Source organism: Haliotis cracherodii, unplaced genomic scaffold (assembly GCF_022045235.1).
Source record: "Haliotis cracherodii isolate W230 unplaced genomic scaffold, xgHalCrac1.p SCAF_1, whole genome shotgun sequence".
Taxonomy (NCBI): domain Eukaryota; kingdom Metazoa; phylum Mollusca; class Gastropoda; order Lepetellida; family Haliotidae; genus Haliotis; species Haliotis cracherodii.
In genome coordinates, this window is record NW_027266264.1 from 63,885,119 (window position 1) to 63,909,095 (window position 23,977).

Consider the following 23,977-nt stretch of genomic DNA (forward strand, 5'->3'; position numbering starts at 1 on the left):
TTATGATCACCTTGCCCCTAAGATCACTTTGTACAACGGCACCCAGGAACGGCACCCAGGAACGGCACCCAGGAACCATCACCTGATTCATCATGTTGCCTCATGATTGGACCATGGTTGGCCCAGGGTGACAGGTCCTACTCTTGTGGTCATACCACACTGGGGGCGGTCGGGTAGCCTAGTGGTTAAAGCGTTCGCTCGTCACGCCGAAGACCCGGGTTCGATTCCCGACATGGGTACAATGTGTGAAGCCCATTTGTGGTGTCCCCCGCCGTGATATTGCTGGAATATTGCTAAAAGCGGCGTGAAACCATACTCACTCACTCATACCACACTGATAGTGACTCATACCATGATCTCATGATGAGGTGACAGATGGTTCTGTGGTACAGGTTCTGCTTCAGTGAACAGGATCTAGGTTTGGATCTGAATGTCTTTCCAGTTATGATCCTTGGTTTGTTGGCACAATACCCATGTTTCTGGGTTTTGAATAATGACTTGGATCTGTCCTGCACTTGAAGTATAAGTATTCCTGTCACTGTTGAGAATAAAGTATAGTTGCTCTTCACTGCAACCTGTTCTGTTGACTTTGGTTTCATGAGAGGTCGACTGTACACTAAATCTGCTGCTTTCCTTCAGATTGGAGTGAAACATTCAGTGTTTAGTGAAATTATAAAAGATCTTATGTTCTATATACAATTGGTTTAACAAAAAAAATGTGATGTAATTTTTGTTGTAGTTCAGGGAATTATTACCCTGATTACATGATAATATGAATTATGAACATGAAGAAAGCAACTGAATTACTGAAAATATTGTTTCATTGTATTGATTTGACCATGTTGACTTGATCATGTTGATGAGTGATTGTTTAGATGGTATTATGATAAAATGTTTTCAAGTATATTTGAATGTCTGTGACTATAATGTAAACTTAGAGATGTCAAGAGTGGACTTTACATCAGTTTGTAATATTTACTGTGTAGTAAGGATGATATGTTTCTTATGATGGTCCCTGACGATGTTGATGGGACTGGAGTGTCAGAGTCGTCTAAGGATATGCAATTTTCTATGCAGAGTTGCTTTTCTTAGACACACCAGAAACCTATGATTGTGGGTTCGAATCCTGTTTCGCCCTGATTATGTCTCTTGGTTTGTCAGCACCATACCCGTGCTCGTGGGTTTTACCAAAGTGGTAAAACGTCTCAGACCTGCATTACTTTAGGCTTTTCTCCCACATCAAGCTGACACGCCATGATATAACTGGAATACTGTTCAAATCTGCGCTAAACCCAAGTCACTCACTTTCTCACTCTGACAATGTTGACATATGCACCACCATTAAATCCCTTTCTTTCCTCTTTCCTAATGCAGCCCATGTGATTACAGAGAGTAAGTAATTTGTATTGTATATGCACTTTTTATGTCCGAGGCATACGTTTTGGTTTGTTTTATTTCCATTTTTGTTGCACAGTGATTTTGATGTTGTATAAACACTGATAAAGAATACTTTAATGTACTAAAACACATTTTTCTCTGTAAATTATTCAGCATGCATGTATTTGGTTTATTTAGCTTCCATGAAGCAAGCTTATTTCAAGTTTGAAATTATCCATGTCAAGCTGACTGAGCATCATTGTGATCATCTACACCGCAGTTTTATGTCATGTCTATATTTCAGCTGTTATGTATGTTTTTTGTTTACGCCTTACTAAGCAATATTCCAGCTATGTGATGGCTGCTTGTAAGAAATTTAATCTGGAACAGACAATCCAGTGATTGATATTTTGAGCAATGATTGACATCATCTGGATATGATGACACGATTAGATGTCACCTAACCTGACCACGCGATCCATTAAGTTTCTCCCAGCATAGGTAGCTTTGGACTATTCTAATCCAGAATACCAAGGAAGCCAGCTGTTCATAGTTGAACATGTTTATCTGCACTATATGGGTTGTCATCGTTTATCATGTTTATCATGTTTATTGTCGACAACATTGTAAGAAATCTGATTCTTCTCATGATACTTTTAGGGTCGTCTAGGCAATGCAATTCATTGTGCAAAGTCGTCTCCCTTAGACAGGCTCCGCTGTCGTGTGTTTGGATTCTAGATTATAATGAGTCTGTCAGCACCATACCCTTACTTGTGGGTCACACCAAGATGGTAAACATCTGTGACGTGTGTTACTTGTTTATTCCTGTCTCACATTAAGCATGTTAAGCTGTCACCGTAATAGGACTGAAATACTGTTCAAAGCGGTTTTGACCTCAACTCACTCACTCACTCACTCAAAGCTTGTTAACAGAGGCATTGACATTAATTGAGATTTCTTTTGTAGAATAGATTTACATTTTGAACTTGTGGAATGAAACTTAGTTTAGAGAAACTTTTACTAACCTATGTGAAAATGATGACTTAAAAATAAAGATTGTGTTTTAACACTAACTTGAAATAGAGTTATCATCGTGCTGTGAAGACAAGGATTCAAGAATGAAGTGCTTTATAACATAAAGATGCATATTCAACCTTTGCAAGTTGCACCGCTGCATGAGAGAACTGAAGATTCCACCTAACAAAAAAAGCATTTGAAAAGAAATCTGATATTGCAGCGATTGATTTGTACCAAGACACTCTGTCAGCATTTACGTGTGTGAATTTTTGTCATGGTATGTAGAACTTTACTTGTCAGCCCATCTTACCATGTTGGGCATATGTCGTCTGTAGCCACTTGGTTCTGGGAGCTGAATTTTCTGAATTTATCCCTTGAAATAACCTTTGATGATATCTCTTAAGTTGAAGCAAACTTAAAATACCATTCTCTTTTTGTGTTTTGGCACCCATTTAGTGGAATAATATAAATTTGAATAGTAATAAAATGTTGTACTTCATCTGAATGGATGCTCGGGATGTAAGTGTACCCGTGAAGATCTTCTTTAGAATAGGTCTTCAGTCTTAAAGGCGACTATGCTTGTTATAAGAGGTGGGGGGCACGGGTGGCCCAGTCATCTAAGGCGCTGCAATTCGCTGTGCAGAGTTGCTTCCCTTGGGCACACCAGAAACCTATGATTGTGGGTTCGAATCCCGGTTCGCCCTGATTATGTTTCTAGGTTTGTCAGCAGCATACCCGTGCTCGTGGGTTTCACCGAAGTGGTACACGTCTGGGACCTGCATCACTTTGGGCTTTCCTCCCACATTAAGCTAACACGCCGCGTTATAACTGGAATACTGTTAAAAGTGGCGTTAAACTTAACTCACTCACTCACTCACTCACTCACTGTCATAAGAGGTGACGAACGGGATGGGGTGGTCAGGCTCGCTGACTTGGTGATGCATGTCATCACATCCCAATTGCGTAGATTGATGCTCATGATGTCTGTCACTGGATGACTGCTGTCATATGGCTGCACTGTTGCTGAGTATGACATTAAACAAACAAACTGTCTGCCTGTCAATACAGTTCTCCTTCTTTCCAAAGAAAGTTTTCATTTTGGAAATTTAATAATGGCTGCTGTGGCACTTGTCAGCAATAAAATGTGTGAAATTAGTTGAATATCCAATTTTATCGATGTTACCATATTAATGATTTATATGAAGCAATGTGCTTCATTATGTGTTTGCTCAAAGTTTGAGATACTCCACCCCCACTGCAATTGGTTTTCTCAAACAAGAGCTCTGACAGATGTAAGAGACTTCATACCTGATATACCTCCTATATATCCTTGGGGAATGCTTTTGACATATGATTGGGTGACATTGAAGGTCAAGTCCATATGAACTCAGTGTCAAAAAGCTTGTGTACACAATAACTTGAGAATTTATAAATGGAATTTTATGAAACTTAATATGCATGATCTCTGAGGCGGTGTCTCGAATGCATCAACTTTTGGATTACCTCTGTTTGAGGTCAAATGATAAAGTATGGTTAATATTTCAATTTTTTTCGGAAAGATTCCTGAAAAATCATCACATCTACCAATAACTTCAGATAGACTTGTGAAGTAAATAGTTGAATTCAGAAAGTACTCTTTTCATGGTATGGAGTCTTTACCTAAGTTTGCAACAAGTTCTTGCATGTGATTGGATGAAATTGAAGGTAAAGGTCAGTGTGTGAAATATGTTGCCTGCCAGGTGAGCAAGCTTGCCATAGAAACGACTAGCCAGTTTCAAATTTCACAAGCTTTAGGAGAACTTTTTAAAAATTGTAATCAACTAAGAGGTGTGCATGAAAAAAATCCTTGTTAAAATTTCATTAGCCAGTCGGGCTATTTTGCACACTGGTCAAGGTGTCACAGGCAGTTCATGGTTGAGATTGTAAGTCAGGGTTATCATGCATGAAGAGCTTATAACTTTGTTAATAAGGTAGCTATAAGCATAGGACATTCTGTTCAAAGCTGATCTGCATTTGGCTCAACTGCTTAAGTGATTGTGGGTTGGAATCGCCCCAATTATGTTTCTAGGTTTGTCAGCACCATACCCGTGCTCGTGGGTTTCACCGAACTGGTAAACGTCAGAGACCTGCATCACTTCGGGTCTCTCACATTTAAGATGACACGCCCTGATATAACTGGAATACTGTTAAAAGTGGCGTTAAACCTAACTCACTGACTACAACATTGGGCATGGCCTGTCCCAAACAGGAAGTGATGTCATTAAACCGGAGTTGCTGATGACATTGTTGTTAAGGTAGCTTGTCATCGTATCCCAATTGCATGGATTGATGCTCATGATGTCCATCACTGGATTGTCTGGTCCAGACTTGATTATTTACAGATCGCCGTCATATAGCTGGAATATTGCAGAGTGCGGCGTTAAACAAAAAACATGATGAGAAAGTTTGGGATTACTGGAGAAGGTGGAGATGTGTCAACTAATTTGGCATGTAATGTCTAGTGGGGAATTGCTTTGTTTGTTTGTTGTTTAACACCGCTTTCAGCAATATTCCAGCTCTATGATTGCGGTCTGTAAACAACTGAGTCTGGACAAGACAATCCAGTGATTGACATCATGAGCTTTGAGACCAAGGGAGGTAGAAAAAGGTGTCAGGCAATACACTTAGCCTTGTAACGGTAATGACAACCTGCCGCTTGATACTCTAACAGTCTGTTACCTCTATCCATTATGTTGATTGTTCATACATAAATTGAAAGAAATATTATGACACAAACTTTTAATAAAACTCTTTAATCCATTCTATTTTTAATTTCTGTTTTATGACAAATATTTGTTTGTTGTTAAACACCGCACACAGCAATATTCCATCTATATGATGATCGTCTGTAAATAGTAAGTCTGGACCAGACAATCCAGTGATTGACATCATGAGCATCGATCTAAACAATTGGGACATGATGCCATGCATCAACCAAGTCCCTGAGTCTGACCAGCTGATCCCTTGAGTCACCTCTTACAGCAGGCATTGGTTGCTAATGATCAATTCTAACAGTTATCTACACAGGTTAAAATATTTGTATGAACTTTGAGAAAGTGTTCAAATTCAGAGGAGATTGATGATAACGTCACCACACATACTTCCACTTGACATCTTCATCCACTTGATCTCACTTTCAGGAAATGAATAGTGATGAAATGCAGAGTAAGGCATATTCAAATGAGACAGGTCTAGTCAACCACTATGTTTGACTGTTATTGTGTTATCATTGCGATTCCATAATTTCCAATATGTCTTGTTTTTTTCAAACTGTCAAAATTCGCGATATAATTTGGTTGCCATGGTAACAACATGTTTCCACATTTACACAGATGACTTGTGATGGTGGGTAGTTTTGCACAAAATGTTAATGTAAAAAAAGCATTTTGGTAAGGTATGGCCACGGTAGAAACTAACATTTTTAGTCCACTGGTCCTTACAACACGTACAATGATAAGATATAGCAAAACCCTAAAATATGCCAAATTTCTACTAATCTTGTGATACCGTAAGTATTGGGCAGTTTGACCAGGTCTTCGGGACGAGTGCAAATTTCTAACGCTGTATGGGCAGTCAGGTTGTCTGAAGTACACCCTTGGTTAACATGCTAAGAATCCATTTGACATTAATTTTGTGTTCAGGATAAATGTAGCATGTCATTTCTAGTGCACTTGCTGAGGCATGTGATTGCATGTCAGGGAACATCTGAGTGGCTGATTTTGAAATAGTTTTCGTTTATCAAGGACCATGTTTTGCCTAAGCCAATTTTCCAATCACATTTGGGGTGGTGGGTAGCCTAGTTGCTAAAGCGTTTGCTCGTCACACCAAAGACCCGGGCTCGATTCCCAGATGGGTACAATGTGTGAAGCCACTGTGGTGTCCCCTGCCGTGATGTTGCTGGAATACTGCTAAATGTGTATAAAACTGTACAATCAAAGCAATATGTTGGCAATTGCCTTATATATTATGTGCTGTTAGACTGAATTTTGTAGTTGTACATCATGTGCACTGTGTATGTTTAAATATGCCAACTGCCACATTCAGTGTTATGATGTCAGGTGAGCTACAGGTTTGATAGCCAAGAGTTCAGTTCGATGTGAGGTTTTTGAATTGCTTTCCCTGAGGGAGTTGGGGGCAGAATAGGTCTCCTGTAGACACCGGTAGACGAGGCATATCGACCCGTGAAGATTCTGGGGTAAATAGGTCTTCAGCAACCCATGCTTGTCACAAAAGGCGATGATGCTTGTTGTTAGAGGCGACTAACGGGACCGGGTGGTCAGGCTCGCTGACTTGGTTGATACATGTCATCGATCCCAATTGCGTGGATCGATGCTCATGATGTCAATCACTGGATTGTCTGGTCCAGACTTGATTATTTACAGACCACTGTCATATACCAGTATCTGGAATATTGCTGAGTGAGGCATTAAACAACAAACAAACCAAACCAAACGAGGCATATCATAGGAGTTGATATTAATAATGATGTTGTACCTGGCTGATTATGTGTTGCCATAAACTGACAGTATGGATTGTTGCTCATGCTGTCAACCATTATTCATGGATATCCAACCCTTGATATTAGTCCTTCTAGTGCGTAGCACAGATTGAGTTCATGAATTGTTACATACAAAATGATTTTGTTCCTTCATGCATGAAATATAAAGTACACAAGTCCTGTGAAATGTTGAGTTTGGCGTCATGGGGGAAAAAATATCTTGTCCTGTAACTATCAATGACTATAATGCTGGTAATAATTGTACACTGATGAGTTAGGTTTCTGCTTACCTGACCTGTTTGGAATTATAATTTCAATATGGCTGCATGGTAGCCATCTTTGATTTAAAAACAATACAAAACTGCTTCTCCTAAACATAAACAAGGTAAAGGGCCAGAAACCTGATACGTTGTGGGTGAGATGGGATTCACATCACCATCATGTCCGACTGATGACAAGCACTCTTCAGTATTTACAAGACTAGACATGAGATACAAGGAATTGGGCATTCGTTACAAGTAATATATGAGCCAGCGAGTGTCATTCATTGTTTGAAACAAATGTCCACTTCTATGCGTTATCTGACTGAAAATACAGAATCAAAGCAACAAGATGCTTTGTCTTACCTTCTATCATGTTCTATTGAAATACCAGCTTCTGATTGGTTAAGGACTGGGCAATTATTTGCCATGTAGCCTGCTAAAAATAATGCCTGCTGAGAAGTCAATCTGAACACAATGATGTTTATCCGAGTGCATTGGGTAAAGGGAAGTAACTCAGTTCGTTTTTCGCCATTTGCTGTGAGTTTTGCTAACTCGGTGAAACCGATCCCTCGGGGCATGTCGTGTGATGTATCCCGTCTGTGAGTTTTTTACCCCATGCCTGATGGGTAGATCACACCATATGCCCCGCAAGATCGGCTGAAACTGATTATGTAATCAGAGTTAAAATACAGCCTGAAAGTTAAAATACAAAATTAAAAATAAGTACAACATAAATATGCTGTATTTCATGCAGTATGTTCATAATACGTGAGAATCATTAATTCCCAGCTTCGATATCCATAATGCATTTGAACTAGCCATTACATTCGTACAGCACTTGCATTTTGTGAGATATGATCGTTGCATCCAGTACATTCATAATGCACATGCTTAGAACTAATGCATGAGCTTAAAACTTGCATTGCAGAAGGTAGGTCTGTGAACTGTCAGTTTTTTACAGATGATCTACAGTTGAAAGAATAGAGTTACCAGTGCCATCATAGTATTCTTTTAATTAGTACATTTTCAGCTTGATTGTTAAGCTATTTACCTGTGTGTCTTGTACAAGTGAAGCCTGACGGACTGGGCGCTGCAGTGATGTCAATAACTAAAACAATGGTGGTTTAAAAAGAGAAGAAGAAAGCCTTCCTTTCTTTCAAAAACATTATTCCCTGATTGAGTTTTACACTGTGACCTATCCATCTAAAAAAATGACTAATTGACTAAAATTAACTCAAAATCACTGGTAGTTTGAAGTTGTTGTTTTTTTGGCATCTTGATCATGTTAATTGGAAATCAAATATGGCTGAATCCAATTTTCAATGTGGCCCCCATGTCAGCCATGTTGAAAAACACATCTATGTCAATAGGTAAGCCATTTTTGTTCAAAATATACAGTGTTCCCTCGTTATTGCGCTCTTCAATATATAGCGTGCGGTAAAGCATGGCTCCCAAAATCTACTAAGATTTTCAATAAACTCAAGTTTTCCAATGACGCGATGTTTCTCCCATCTCAAAAAACATTATCAAAAAACCCCAGTAATACCAGTCACAAATCCGAACTGAAGCATGTGAAGTACGCAGTTTGATCCTATTATTATAATATCTGGTAATAAAAAAAATGTTCATTGTTTATCTGGACTAATGTTTGCAATATATTTTTTAATTATATTCAAAATTTCATTCAATAATTATAATAATGTTTTCAATAATTTTGGCGAAATCATGTGCGAAGTGATAGGTAGATCGCACAACTCACGTTTTTTTTACAGCAACCACGGTCAGATTACCGCTATTGATGCCTTGAAATGAACTTTAGTTGCAAGAGAATGGATACACATATCATAAATGCAGTACCATGACTCGCTAAAAGTCATATTTGAGGCAGTTTGACTATTAAATGTCAACATAACGCTTTCGCAATCGAAGTACATGTAGCGCGGGAAGTCCCTACGGTGACTGGTCAAAATTGTTCCATACGTCAAAAAATATCCTGCATACAATCTGTACCAATGTGCTACGCTTATGGTTCTTATAATTTCAAGTATATATGGTGGAAGCTGCAACTAAAATAGCACGATATTGGAATATATTATTCCTGATAAAATAATAATTTCAGATACAATTTCTTCCGACCATTGCATCAGATTTCTTTAAAGTGGTATCACTGGGTACGTTTTAACTGAATCACCGGTAGATTGGGAGGAAACGTGTGCACAGCTGGTTGCTATTTCCGGCTTAGTTTACGAGAAAGTACACAAGGTAATCTTAATCTCTGCATATAAAACAATGCTTTTGAGAGCATGAAATACATTTTAAATGGTAAATCATCATGTTTCATCGGGTAATAGCAGGGTGGGTACCTGGGTAGTAAATTTGGACTCGACCCAGCCCTAGTTGAAGCACAGCAGCTGAAAGTCCCTCAACCCTGCTCATTGTTCTGCATCACCCAAGACCAGTTGGCCACCAGGCCCAAATTTGGTGGAGAATTAAGGCGTAACACATGAGGCAAGAAGCTGATTTTGGGCCAAAACATGCAGGAATAAATATTTTAAATGTGCAGATTTATTTCCGTTTAATTATTTTTTTCTGACAATCAGTTGCCAGTCATGTGGCTAGATTGTATGCTGAGTACTGATTGATACACTTCCTGTAGAATGGTGAATTATGGGATGCTGTTATGCAACATCTGATATGTGTGCAGTGAGTGAATGTCCTTTATCACTGCAGTCAGCAGCATTACAGCGATGTCACAGTGTTCCGTAAATAGTTGATTCTGGATAGGGTAAACTGGTGGTGAATGAATGTAAAGTGACCCCCGCCATATAGGATGTGATAACGCACAGTCAGTCAAGTTGAAGAACCTCACCATGTGATCCCAAGCTGTGGTGGTTCAGGGGAGTCTGGAGGTCCCCAGCTCCCCATGCATGGTTTACTGAATGCTCTGTGACTTGGTTGATCACAGAGTGCCTCCGTGGTATAGTGGGAGAGCGGAGGTCAGAGGTTTGATCCCCGGCTTCATCATTCCAAAAGACGTTTAAAGATCGTACTTGTCGTTACCCTGCCTGGCGCTCTGCATTACCGGAGATAACAAGGATTGGTCGGATCAGAGTCAGTATACTGTGTCTGAGTGGGGTAGCACTATAAAATCAGTATTAGTCCGGAGTAGTACAAAAACACACACACACACACACCTCACCTCACCTCACCGATCACATATCATCATATCCCAGTTGTGTAAATTGTCGTCATGACGTCAATCACTTGATAATTGATAAACTTGACGCTGATCTACAACACCAAACAGAACAATCCTCAAGCTGGCGGATCAAATCAGGCCTTAAGTCCCCACATGCTCAGTTGGAGAACATTTGTTCCCCGGCTTAGATCATTCAGTACGGAGTGCTGTCATAACTTGTTTATAACTGGCTTATTTTCATTGGAGTTAATTGATGAAGTTGTCTGGTGGTAGATTTTCCTTAGTTTATTAAGATTATTGTTGTCATGTTATTTGAATTTCTGTGTTTTCATGGCGACCCTGCATGATTACTGTTTGTTTTTAACCTTCCTGGTAGGTGCTTCAGTATTTGTCTTTAAATCATGTTAGACCAGTCCGCTTGGTGTGATTGGTCGGTCTACACGGTTAAGTTAATACGAACATACTCCAAACATTGATAAGGACTCATGGTAAAGAATCTTAGTAACATTCAATGAGGATGTCAAATTAACCTCCATACACCCATTAATCTGAGTGCAGCGTTGAAATTTGCGTACGCCTGCTCCTGGACATGTTGAAAGTATGGGAGTTATGAATTATAATGGATTAGATATATATGATATACAGCCATAATTTGTTCATGGATTTGTATATGATAAAGTATTAGGGTTATAATTATTTAGATATACGTCCGTACTCCAACCATATGATTAAGTCTATGTTAAAGTGGGGAAGTAATATGGGTTAGATCATGTGTAGATAGACTATGTATATAATACATAATATAGTGGTGCTAGCCAACCAGTTAACACGCTCTTTTTTTTCAGTTGCAAACCCAGCAGAGATGTGAGGGATAAAAAGGAAAAATGTCTAATCTAAAGGTGTTTTTATGTAGTTTTTATATGCAGCTGTCACGCCGAAGGCCCGGGTTTGATTCCCCACAATGTACAATGTGTGAAGCCCATTTCTGTTGTCCCCTGCCATAATATTTCTGTAATATTGCTAAAAGCGGTGTAAAAACATACTCACTGTATGACAAGCAGTAAAATCACCAGAAACACTGGATACCGAGCTGCATCATATAATATGACTGTGGCCTTAGATAATGAAATGAAATCAGACAAGCCAGTGGTCGGTATTATGAGCAATGATCCACATCTTCGGGGTATGTTGTCCGCTATCATCCAAGTCACTGACTCTGACCTCCCCACACTTTGTGTTGCCATATTCCCCTTGTGTGTCTTAATCTGTGTGAAGAATTGGAAAAGATAAAACAAAGGTACAATGCTTAGTTGTTAAAACACATTCTCTCTGTCATTGAGGGCAGTATATTAATTTGCCTCTTATCTTCATCTTGGTACAATGTTTTAATCTGAGTGTACACGATATAAGGCTATTCCATTCTTAAGTGTAGAAAAGATAAAGTTCGACTGCATGATCGTTCACGAATATCTACGAACCATCCAAGTAAACAAAGCTGAGACATTCTGGCCATACTTGATGTTAATGTATTATGATGCGCGGTCATTGTGACTGACTTAATGAGGTAGTTCTTAACAGACCTTTATCATCTAATGATGATGTTATTTAAATATATTTGAATATATTAGAAACTGCATCAGATGTCACTGCAGAACAAAGTGAGCATACATTCGCTCATGTCACCTCTCCTTTTGAGGAGGGGTGGCTGAGTTAAAGCGGTTAAAGCATTCGCTCGTCACGCCGAAGACCCAGGTTCGATTCCCGACATGGGTACAAGGTGTGAATCCCATTTCTGGAGTCCCCTGCCATGATATTGCTGGGATATTGATAAAAGCGGCGTAAAACCATACTCACTCACTCACTCACTTATTCTCCTTTTGAGGAACTACTTGATTCAGTGATACAGCTGGTTCTTGTATGTCCGTCCGTGTAAACATGAAGTCACACATACTGAAATAATATTTTGTATAAATCTAGATTCTTTGAGCATGTTGAGGTATAAAATAGTGATGTGAAAAGTTATGGGAATGGACTTTCCCTTTGTGTGAGTTCATTGGAGTATGAACCTTCATGGAGTGAGGGCCAAACAAGCTCCTATGTTCATACAGTTTGGCCCTCACTCTATGAAGGTTCATACTCCAATGAACTCACACAAAGTGAAAGTCCGTTCCTAAATATAGCTGGCCCAGTCGTCTAAGGCGCTGCAATTCGCTGTGGAGAGTTACATCCTTTGGGCACGCCAGAAACTTATGATTGTGAGTTCGAATCCCGGTTCGCCCCGATTATGTTTCTAGGTTTGTTAGCACCATACCCGTGCTTGTGGGTTTCACCGAAGTGGTAAACGTCTGAGACCTGCATCACTTCGGGCTTTCCTCCCACATTAAGCTGACTGACATGCTGTGATATGACAGGAATACTGTTAAAAGCGGCGTTAAACCAAACTCACTCACTCACTCACTCACTCCTTATATATTAAGGAGCAAGCAAACAATAAACCAGAATAACAAACTGATGAGCCTCCTGGGACGTTAATTGTTCAGTCGGTTCCAACTGTTACTGGTCTGCTAGGCTGCTGTCTTGGTTTGTTTGTTGTTAAATGCTGCACTCATCAAAGTTCCAACTATGTGGTGGCAGTTTGAAAGTAATTGCGTCTGGACCAGACATTCTAGTCATTGACAACAGGGGCATCGATCGACGAAATGGAATACGATGACATGCATCAACCAAGTTAGCAAGCCCGACCACCCACATCTTTCCTGGTCGGGGCTCACTGATCAGGAGGATGTTTTTGCACATCAGGGGAAGGGCTTTATACCACAAGGCGGCCATCTTTCCTCAACCAGACAAAATAGGGGCTGGCTAGCATTGAAAGACCACGAGTTTGTACTGGGATTACTGTGAAGGGAATAAATCCACTGTTTTAGAGTCACATGACAGTGATCCACATTTATTATATATCATCAAGTTTCTATATTTCCCTCCTCTGCACATCTGATATGTATCTGATAAAATAGATAAAACTGATGGTGATGCATGCAGACATTATGAGTGGTTAATTTTATGGTAGCAGATTTACACCTGTGTGTATAACTAACATATACCTGATCTGGGCGGTGAAAAACATATATTTACCTTTTACTCCAATTCATTTCAAATTCACATTAATCAGCTGTAAACAGTAAGTGAATATGCCGAAACATACATAAAATATTCACACAAAAATTCAATACAACAAAAGTTTTCCCACACAACTAACTTCATGTAGTTAGAGATAGTTGTTGGAATAACTTTTATTTTTCAGTATTTTTAAATATACTCCTGTATTGCAATATGTTCTGCAATACTTTGCAAGCATGACAGGGAGTTGGGTTCTGTAATTTATCATTGAAAAGAAAAATGTCTCATGTCACATCTTCTGTTCAAATTCAACATGTTCAAGAGACCTGTGTAATGTGATAACTCTCTGATATTTGCATGTGCATTTTAGCAATTCTCAATTCTGAATGGTTGGCTGGAGCAATTTGATGTCACAGTGTTTCATTGTTGAGAACAATATGTATGTTCATGATGTTGTTATCCATTGTTCATGACGTCACAAATTGATAACATTATAACTTTAGTTAAGTTTCCGGGTTTACAGTTAATATGTTTTTTGTTTTGTTTTAAATGACAGGGTATTTTTTGGTATTCAATGATTTTAATTTTATGTTTTATTTGTATATTTCTTTATCATGTTTATTGTGTTTATTTTTAAGATGTGTCAAATAGTGCATATATGATGAGTTTTAAGTACTGTCCTTGCTTGGTTTGTGGAAAATATGCTGGTAATAATAGATGTGTCTTTTCTGTGATTAGAAATGTATTGACTTGATTAAGATGTTTGACAATTTGCTGTCAGATGGTACCATGGGCGTCTGGATCGTCAGACAGCGGAGGTGCGTCTCCAGGAGGCTGGTAAAGAAGGGAGCTACCTCATACGGGAGAGTGACCGCAAGCCTGGTTCCTTCGTCCTCTCCTATCTTGGCAAGGCCAATCAGCTGACACATTTTCGGTAAGTCCTCTCCTGTCTTGGCAAGGCCAATCAGCTGACACATTTTCGGTAAGTCCTCTCCTATCTTGGCAAGGCCAATCAGCTGACACATTTTCGGTAAGTCCTCTCCTGTCTTGGCAAGGCCAATCAGCTGACACATTTTCGGTAAGTCCTCTCCTATCTTGGCAAGGCCAATCAGCTGACACATTTTCGGTAAGTCCTCTCCTGTCTTGGCAAGGCCAATCAGCAGATACATTTTCGGTAAGTCCTCTCCTATCTTGGCAAGGCCAATCAGCTGACACATTTTCGGTAAGTCCTCTCCTGTCTTGGCAAGGCCAATCAGCTGACACAAGAATATTGCACTCATGTAACTTGTATAACAAAGTACATGCACGTGTGTGGTTTCAAAATACAGTGAGATGCCATGCTGCAGCCAAACATGGATACCCAACTAAGACACAGTAAACTGACTCCGAGCTGAATGTATAATCTCCTTCTTGCCATGCACCAGGCAGGGTGACAAGTACTGTCTTTTAATGCCTCCAGCCGTATGACACAGCCGGAGGTCATAGTCTGAAATATGCGTTTGTTATACATTTCCTTATGTACAATAATAAAGAGAAATGTTTCCTGATTGTTAGAATCATCGCCATGTGCGGAGACTACTACATTGGAGGCCGTCAGTTTGAGTCCCTGTCTGATCTGATCGGGTACTACACACAGTGGTCATGGCTCCTGAAGGAGGAACAGCTGCGCTACCCCGTACCCCCACCAGAGGTAGGCCACACCCACACTACCCAGTACCCCCACCAGAGGTAGGCCACACCCACACTACCCAGTACCCCCACCAGAGGTAGGCCAAACCCACACAACCATTTACCCTTATCAGAGGTAGGCCACACCCACACTACCCTGTACCCCCACCAGAGGTAGGCCACACCCACACAACCATTTACCCTTATCAGAGGTAGGCCACACCCACACTACCCTGTACCCCCACCAGAGGTAGGCCACACCCACACAACCATTTACCCTTATCAGAGGTAGGCCACACCCACACTACCCTGTACCCCTACCAGAGGTAGACCAAACCCACACAACCATTTACCCTTATCAGAGGTAGGCCACACCCACACTACCCAGTACCCCCACCAGAGGTAGGCCACACCCACACAACCATTTACCCTTATCAGAGGTAGGCCACACCCACACTACCCAGTACCCCCACCAGAGGTAGGCCAAACCCACACAACCATTTACCCTTATCAGAGGTAGGCCACATCCACACTACCCTGTACCCTTATCAGAGGTAGGCCACACCCACACTACCCTGTACCCCCACCAGAGGTAGACCAAACCCACACAACCATTTACCCTTATCAGAGGTAGGCCACATCCACACTACCCTGTACCCTTATCAGAGGTAGGCCACACCCACACTACCCTGTACCCCCACCAGAGGTAGGCCAAACCCACACAACCATTTACCCTTATCAGAGGTAGGCCACATCCACACTACCCTGTACCCTTATCAGAGGTAGGCCACACCCACACTACCCTGTACCCCCACCAGAGGTAGACCAAACCCACACAACCATTTACCCTTATCAGAGGTAGGCCACACCCACACTACCCTGTACCCCTACCAGAGGTAGGCCACACCCACACTACCCAGTACCCCCACCAGAGGTAGGCCAAACCCACACAACCATTTACCCTTATCAGAGGTAGGCCACATCCACACTACCCTGTACCCTTATCAGAGGTAGGCCACACCCACACTACCCTGTACCCCCACCAGAGGTAGACCAAACCCACACAACCATTTACCCTTATCAGAGGTAGGCCACACCCACACTACCCTGTACCCCTACCAGAGGTAGGCCACACCCACACTACCCAGTACCCCCACCAGAGGTAGGCCAAACCCACACAACCATTTACCCTTATCAGAGGTAGGCCACATCCACACTACCCTGTACCCTTATCAGAGGTAGGCCACACCCACACTACCCTGTACCCCCACCAGAGGTAGACCAAACCCACACAACCATTTACCCTTATCAGAGGTAGGCCACACCCACACTACCCAGTACCCCCACCAGAGGTAGGCCAAACCCACACAACCATTTACCCTTATCAGAGGTAGGCCACATCCACACTACCCTGTACCCTTATCAGAGGTAGGCCACACCCACACTACCCTGTACCCCAACCAGAGGTAGACCAAACCCACACAACCATTTACCCTTATCAGAGGTAGGCCACACCCACACTACCCAGTACCCCCACCAGAGGTAGGCCACATCCACACTACCCTGTACCCTTATCAGAGGTAGGCCACACCCACACTACCCTGTACCCCCACCAGAGGTAGGCCACACCCACACAACCATTTACCCTTATCAGAGGTAGGCCAAACCCACACTACCCTGTACCCCTACCAGAGGTAGGCCACACCCACACAACCATTTACCCTTATCAGAGGTAGGCCACACCCACACTACCCTGTACCCCCACCAGAGGTAGGCCACACCCACACAACCATTTACCCTTATCAGAGGTAGGCCAAACCCACACTACCCTGTACCCTTATCAGAGGTAGGCCACACCCACACTACCCTGTACCCCCACCAGAGGTAGGCCACACCCACACTACCCTGTACCCTTATCAGAGGTAGGCCACACCCACACTACCCTGTACCCCTACCAGAGGTAGGCCACACCAACACTACCCAGTACCCCCACCAGAGGTAGGCCAAACCCACACAACCATTTACCCTTATCAGAGGTAGGCCACACCCACACTACCCTGTACCCCTACCAGAGGTAGGCCACACCAACACTACCCAGTACTCCCACCAGAGGTAGGCCAAACCCACACAACCATTTACCCTTATCAGAGGTAGGCCACACCCACACTACCCTGTACCCCCACCAGAGGTAGGCCACACCCACACTACCCCGTACCCCCACAAGAGACACAGTACCCTGTAACTCACCACAGGTAGGCCACACCCACACAACCCTTTACCCTTATCAGAGGTAGACCAAACCCACACTACCCTGTACCCCATCAGAGGTATTCCACCCCCACACAACCCTGTACCCACACCAGAGGTAGGCCACACCCACATTACCCTGTACCTCCACCCAGGGTAGGCCACACCTACACTACCCTGTACCTCCACCCAAGGTAGGCCACACCCACACAACCCAGTACCTCCACCCGAGGTAGGCCATACCCACACAACCCTGTACCTCCACCAGAGGTAGGCAACACCCACACAACCCTGTACCTCCACCAGATGTAGGCCACTCCCACACTACCCTGTGACCCCACCCGAGGTAGGCCATACCCACACAACCCTGTACCTCCACCCGAGGTAGGCAACACCCACACAACCCTGTACCTCCACCAGATGTAGGCCACTCCCACACTACCCTGTGACCCCACCCGAGGTAGGCCATACCCACACAACCCTGTACCTCCACCAGAGGTAGGCCACACCCACACTACCCTGTAACCCCATAAGAGAGGCCACACCCACCAGAGGTAGGCCACACCCACACAACCCAGTACCTCCACCCGAAGTAGGCCACACCTACACTACCCTGTAACCCCATAAGAGAGGCCACACCCACCAGAGGTAGGCCACACCCACACAACCCAGTACCTCCACCCGAAGTAGGCCACACCTACACTACCCTGTACCTCCACCAGAGGTAGGCCACACCCACACAACCCTATGACCCCACCCGAGGTAGGCCATACCCACACAATCCTGTACCTCCACCAGAGGTAGGCCACACCCACACAACCCTGTACCCCCACCTGAGGTAGGCCACACCCACACAACCCAGTACCTCCACCCGAGGTAGGCCATACCCACACAACCCTGTACCCCCACAAGAGATAGGCCACTCCCACACTACCCTGTACCCCCACAAGAGATAGGCCACTCCCACACTACCCTGTACCCCCACAAGACATAGGCCACACCCACACTATTATGTACCCTCACCAGAGATAGGCCACCCCTATGAGAGATAGAGGATTACACTGTCTTTTGAGTTTATTTTGTGATTATCAGGGTGGAACAATGAAGGAGAAAGGGAATGTCGTGTTATTTACAAGCTCAGGTAAGGAAAACTCAGAAATAGGTGACTAAATCAATAGGCTTTGTTAGAGCTTTTCAACGTCATAGTCTGTAATGCACTTACTGGAGTCACTGTTATTATGTAACCCATGAGGCATGTAGTAATATTACATAGCAGGCCTGGCCACAGCTGGCCCAGTGGTGCATGGTGCAGCGTGCAGCAATTCTCTGTGCAGAGTTGTGTCTCTTTGTTGTGTCAGGATCCTCTGACAGTGTATATGATTCCATATTCACCCTGATTGAACAGTAAACTATGATTATAACGAACACGTTAATTATGAACTGACCGATAAAACAAACTTAATTTTAGTCCCGGACATTTGTTGTACATATTCATTGTATATCCTTGTAACAAAGAATGGTCATTACAAACTAAAATTGGTGGTCCCTTTGTGTTACTGTATGTGATCCATGGTTTCTCGACATCATATCTTTATTCCTGGGTTTTAGCAAAGTGGTATACCTGCTCATCACACAGACATGAATGCCAAATAAGTGTAGTGTTATGTATGTTTCAGCCCGTGGATGACCGACGGCGAGTTGTTGCCATGTTGTCCTACAGGAAGATCCCGGACACAGATGAACTCAGGTCAGTTTTGTCACCTCACCTGTCTGATACTGTTTCCTATCTTCAAGACAGACGATGCAATACTGTCTGGTGTCTGTTTGCAGTGTAGGTTGAGTCATTGTAATTGGTTCTGCTTTGAAATTTGGACGATGATTTTATGTACAGTTAAACCTTGTTATCTTGAAACACATTATCTGAAATGTATCGATATCTCGCACCTCGTTACTTCAAACATATCAATATCTTGAAACTATTATCCACACTGCCTCACTAAATGCATGCATCCATACACCCACCCATCCATCCATCCATACACCCACCCATCCATCCATCCATACACCCACCCATCCATCCATCCATCCATACACCCATCCATCCATCCATACACCCACCCATCCATCCATCCATACACCCACCCATCCATCCATCCATACACCCACCCATCCATCCATCCATCCATACACCCACCCATCCATCCATCCATACACCCACCCATCCATCCATCCATACACCCACCCATCCATCCATCCATACACCCACCCATCCATCCATCCATACACCCACCCATCCATCCATCCATACACCCACCCATCCATCCATCCATACACCCACCCATCCATCCATCCATACACCCACCCACCCATCCATCGATCCATCCATACACCCACCCATCCATCCATCCATCCAACAACAACCACACACACACACACACACACACACACACACACACACACACACACACACACACACACACACACACACACACACACACACGCACACACACACACACACACGCACACACACATTGTTCCTTCATGACTTCATTTCTGGAGATTCGAACATGTGCTCTCAACTTGACAATCGGTTCTGGGAAATACCCACCTGTGCATGAAATGGACTTGTCCAATATTGCTGAGGTCATATTCTATAGAGGGAGTCGTCATTATTAAAATACTGGTAATTATATTTAAAGCTTGTATATTTATCATTATTCTTAGAGAGGCTGTACCTACAATAGACATTTCATATACCTCATGGTTTATTCTCCCTGCAGTGTGTTATTGTATGATAAACAGCTCAGTGATTGTAGTTCTGAAGTTATTTATGTCCATGCCTTGAATGTAGATTTGATCATTCCTTTGAAACTTCAGTTTTGAGAAAGGCGACACATTCATCGTGCAGAATGAGCTTGAGAATGGCTGGCTGTGGGTGACGTCAGTGAAAGATGAGGAGAGTGGTATCATCCCTGCCGCACTGGTTGAAGACCTGGTAGGTCCAGTCAATGTACTCCAGTTTCTTTATCAACAGGAAGTTGTCAAAGGTGTCAAATTTCAAATCTTTAATTCAACTGACCCGTTATATGACATAGTTTTGGAAAGGTCATAAGGATCTTATGTTAGTTGATAGGAATTCCTTTCCAAATTGGGGGCACTGGTGGCCCAGTCGTGTAAGGCACCGCGATTCGCTGTGCAGATTTGTGTCCCTTTGGCATGCCAGAAACCCATGATTGTGTTTTCAAGTCCCTGTTCGCCCCGATGATGTTTCAAGGTTTGTCAGCACCATACCTGTGCTTGTGGGTTTCAGCGAAGTGGTAAACGTCTGAGACCTGCATCACTTCAGGCTTTCCTCCCACATTGAGTTGACATGCCGTGATATAACTGGAATACTGTTAAAAGCGGCGTTAAACCCAACTCACACACTCACCCTTTCCAAATCTACTATATATAAAACCTCCTCGTGGGGACCTGGGTTAAAATAGTTTCTTAGCAGCCCATCGCTTGTTCTGAGTGGGGACAAAATTAGATCAGGCTTGGTGACTTTGTTGACTGCATATCACTCGAACCTGATGTGTTTGAACAATGCTCCTAATATCAACCACTGGTTTGTCTGAATCAGAGTTGTTTGTTATTAGTTTGCCTTGTACTGGTAGAGCGTAAATCACTAACTACAGCCCCAAAGTTCACTCACTCACTCACTCACTCACTCACTCTGTGTGTTTCAGAATGGGACAGACGATCCAGTTGACAGGTGTCCATACTTCCACTGCAATATCACGAAAGATGAAGCCGTCACAAAACTGGGTCATGGTGAGTACTGGGTCACATACCATGTGTTGTCTTTGTGCAGGAATGTTTGTAGCATTTAAAATGTGTACAATAAAAATACAAATAATTGAGACCTGTGAAGATCATGCTTGCCGTAAAAAGGTGACTCTGCTTGTTGTAAGAGGCGACTAACAGCATCAGGTGGTCAGGCTCGATGACCTTATTGATGCATGTCATTGTATCCCAATTGCGTGGATCGAAGCTCATCATGTCTGGTCCATACTTGATTATCTACAGACCGCCGTCGTATAGCTGGAATATTGCTGAGTGTGGCTTTAAACAACAAACAAACAAACAAACAAACACCAAATAATTGAGAGCAATGCAATTTTCAATATTAATGGGATTGCCAGGTGTGTGTTGTAAAAACAGCATACCATTTCTTTAATTTTTTTCAGATTATTATTTTTCATTTATATCAGGTGAATAGAAAGCACTGTAACAATACATTGTTCTGATTACATAGTATGACACCATTGATGCTCATCAACAAACCACTAGTCTCAAGTCTATTTATATTTTGTTCATTCGGGTAAGTTTAGCCAGTAAATGTCAATATAAACACAAAAGTCTGCTAAACTTGATGCCATGAGACTTATTAAGCCTGTGTCCTCGCAGAGTTCATGCTTATTGTGTTGACCTCTTGCTGGTGGCAGCCATCGCTGAATGCTGAGATCCGTCCCTTGTTTCAGCGGGAGCTGGCAGCTACCTGGTGCGTCCCAGTGACAACTCTCCCGGGGCACTCTCACTCTTCTTCCTCAGTGACATGGTCAGACGCTTTCGTATTGAAAAGAAGGGCAAGAAGCTGTTTGTAGGAGGGCGCTACTTTGATAGGTACATCTGTTTACACTTTCTATTTTTTAGGTGAAATGTAAGAGGAGAGTCGAGAAATGGAAATTCATAATCCTTTTTTTGATAGATTCTGTGGTATGGCCCGTGTTTATTGTCTAAAACACAAAACTGGTAAAATATAGATATTTTTTAATATTTGTTTACTTATCCTGCATTACTCCTAAATACGTTTACTGCTTGTTCTTGACAGAGAATTCGATTCCAGACATGGGTAGAACTTGTGAAGCCCATTTCTGGTGTTCCCCGTCATGATATTGCTGGAATATTGCTAAAAGCTCACTCACTCTCGACAGAAAGAGCTGTGAGAGGTCTTGCTGAAGAAGAAGTTGTTGTGATAGGGTTAGCATTTCAGCTGCTTGGAACAACTACTTCTTCAGCTTATTCAACTTCTACTTCTGCTTGTACTTTCTGTCAAGAATAAGCAATAAATGCATTAAGGAGAAATGCAGGATAAGTATACAAATATAAAAGATGTCTATATTTTACTAGTTTTGTATTTTACATAATCATGATAATAAGCATACCATAGGCCATACCACAGAATCTATCTAAAAAGGATTATGAATTTGAAGAAAATCAAAATCAACTGTTCATCAGGCAATAGTTGTTTGCCAGGTGTTACGGCCAATGACTCCTTGTGTTATATCAGTCTGATCGGTATGAAAATATCAGCTGCCAATGTGTGAAAACTGTTACATTTTGACTATATTTGTTGCAACTATTTTGATGTTCCCAACCTAATTCTGTTGTTTTCACTTCACTCAGCCTGGATGGTATTATTGAGCGGTACAGGACAGAGGAGATAGTGGAAGGGTACAAGCTGGTCAACCCAGTATATAGGGTAAGTCTTGCCTACATCCAGGTACTCCTTTTCAACATTCCACCAACTTTTTCCAACATCCCAGTACACCTTCTCCACAGTCATCTAAATCTTTCCAACGTCCAAGGTCACCTTTCCAACACTCATCTAAATCTTTCCAACGTCCAAGGTCACCTTTCCAACATCCCAGGACACCTTTCCAACATTCATCTAAATCTCACCAACATCCAAGGACATCTTTCAAACTTCCCAGGATACCTTTCCAACATACCTTCAGATGTAAAATAATTTCAGATGCAATTTCTTTCGACCATTTCATCAAAATTCTTTGAAGTTGTATCTTTGGACACCTATCTGCCATTCCCCAAATATTTTGAACATCCCAGAACGTCTTTCCAACATCCCAGAATACCTTTCCAACATCCCTCAAAGTCTTTTCAATTTCCCACGACATCTACTGTATTCCCGAAATCTTTTCAGCATCCAAGGAAACCTTTCTAACATCCCAGGACACCTATACGACGTTCCCAATCTTTCGAAAACGTCCAAGGACACCTTTTCAACATCCCTGGACACCTGGCAGTGATTAAAAAAAACCCTGATTTATTTGTGTTGTTTTCAGGATAATATCGATGCATTTGATGGTCATCTGGACAAGCGGTTAACTCTGTCTGAGAGGAACACACTGTATGCATCTATCATGAGGTCGGGACCAAGTTTGCTGAACAATCGTGACGACCGCATTGAGATGACAGGTTACCTGTACAAGAGAAGTGAGTTGCCTCCCTTTGACTTAGCACCACTGTGTCACATGAATACTGTATTTATATCATTTGATGTTTTTATTACATCAACACATATTTTCTGTTCCTCAGTATTATCTTTGTATCATGGTAGTTAACATTTAGGGATAATTTAGGACGTAACAAATGTTATATTTGGGATAACACTTTCTTAGTAAAGTGCTTATTTACTAAGAAAGTGTTTTATCATCCCAAACTGGCTCCCACAGGAGATATCGCTTGTCATTATAAGTGACATCATTGGTT

The 23,977-nt window shown here is 42.2% G+C and overlaps 1 protein-coding gene across 2 annotated transcripts in view; it reads left to right on the forward strand.

The window, feature by feature from the left end:
- Positions 1-23,977, forward strand: part of LOC139455300 (ras GTPase-activating protein 1-like) — a 56,207-nt gene that overhangs the window by 12,561 nt on the left and 19,669 nt on the right. The window contains exons 2-10 of one of the 2 annotated variants that reach the window (XM_071236889.1): positions 1,375-1,392; positions 14,292-14,444; positions 15,065-15,200; positions 19,102-19,172; positions 20,303-20,420; positions 21,154-21,238; positions 21,949-22,090; positions 22,874-22,949; positions 23,551-23,701. In XM_071236889.1, the coding sequence (XP_071092990.1) occupies positions 1,375-1,392; positions 14,292-14,444; positions 15,065-15,200; positions 19,102-19,172; positions 20,303-20,420; positions 21,154-21,238; positions 21,949-22,090; positions 22,874-22,949; positions 23,551-23,701 (950 nt within the window). The remainder of the gene's footprint in view (positions 1-1,374; positions 1,393-14,291; positions 14,445-15,064; positions 15,201-19,101; positions 19,173-20,302; positions 20,421-21,153; positions 21,239-21,948; positions 22,091-22,873; positions 22,950-23,550; positions 23,702-23,977) is intronic. The other variant, XM_071236958.1, reaches the window with a different exon arrangement.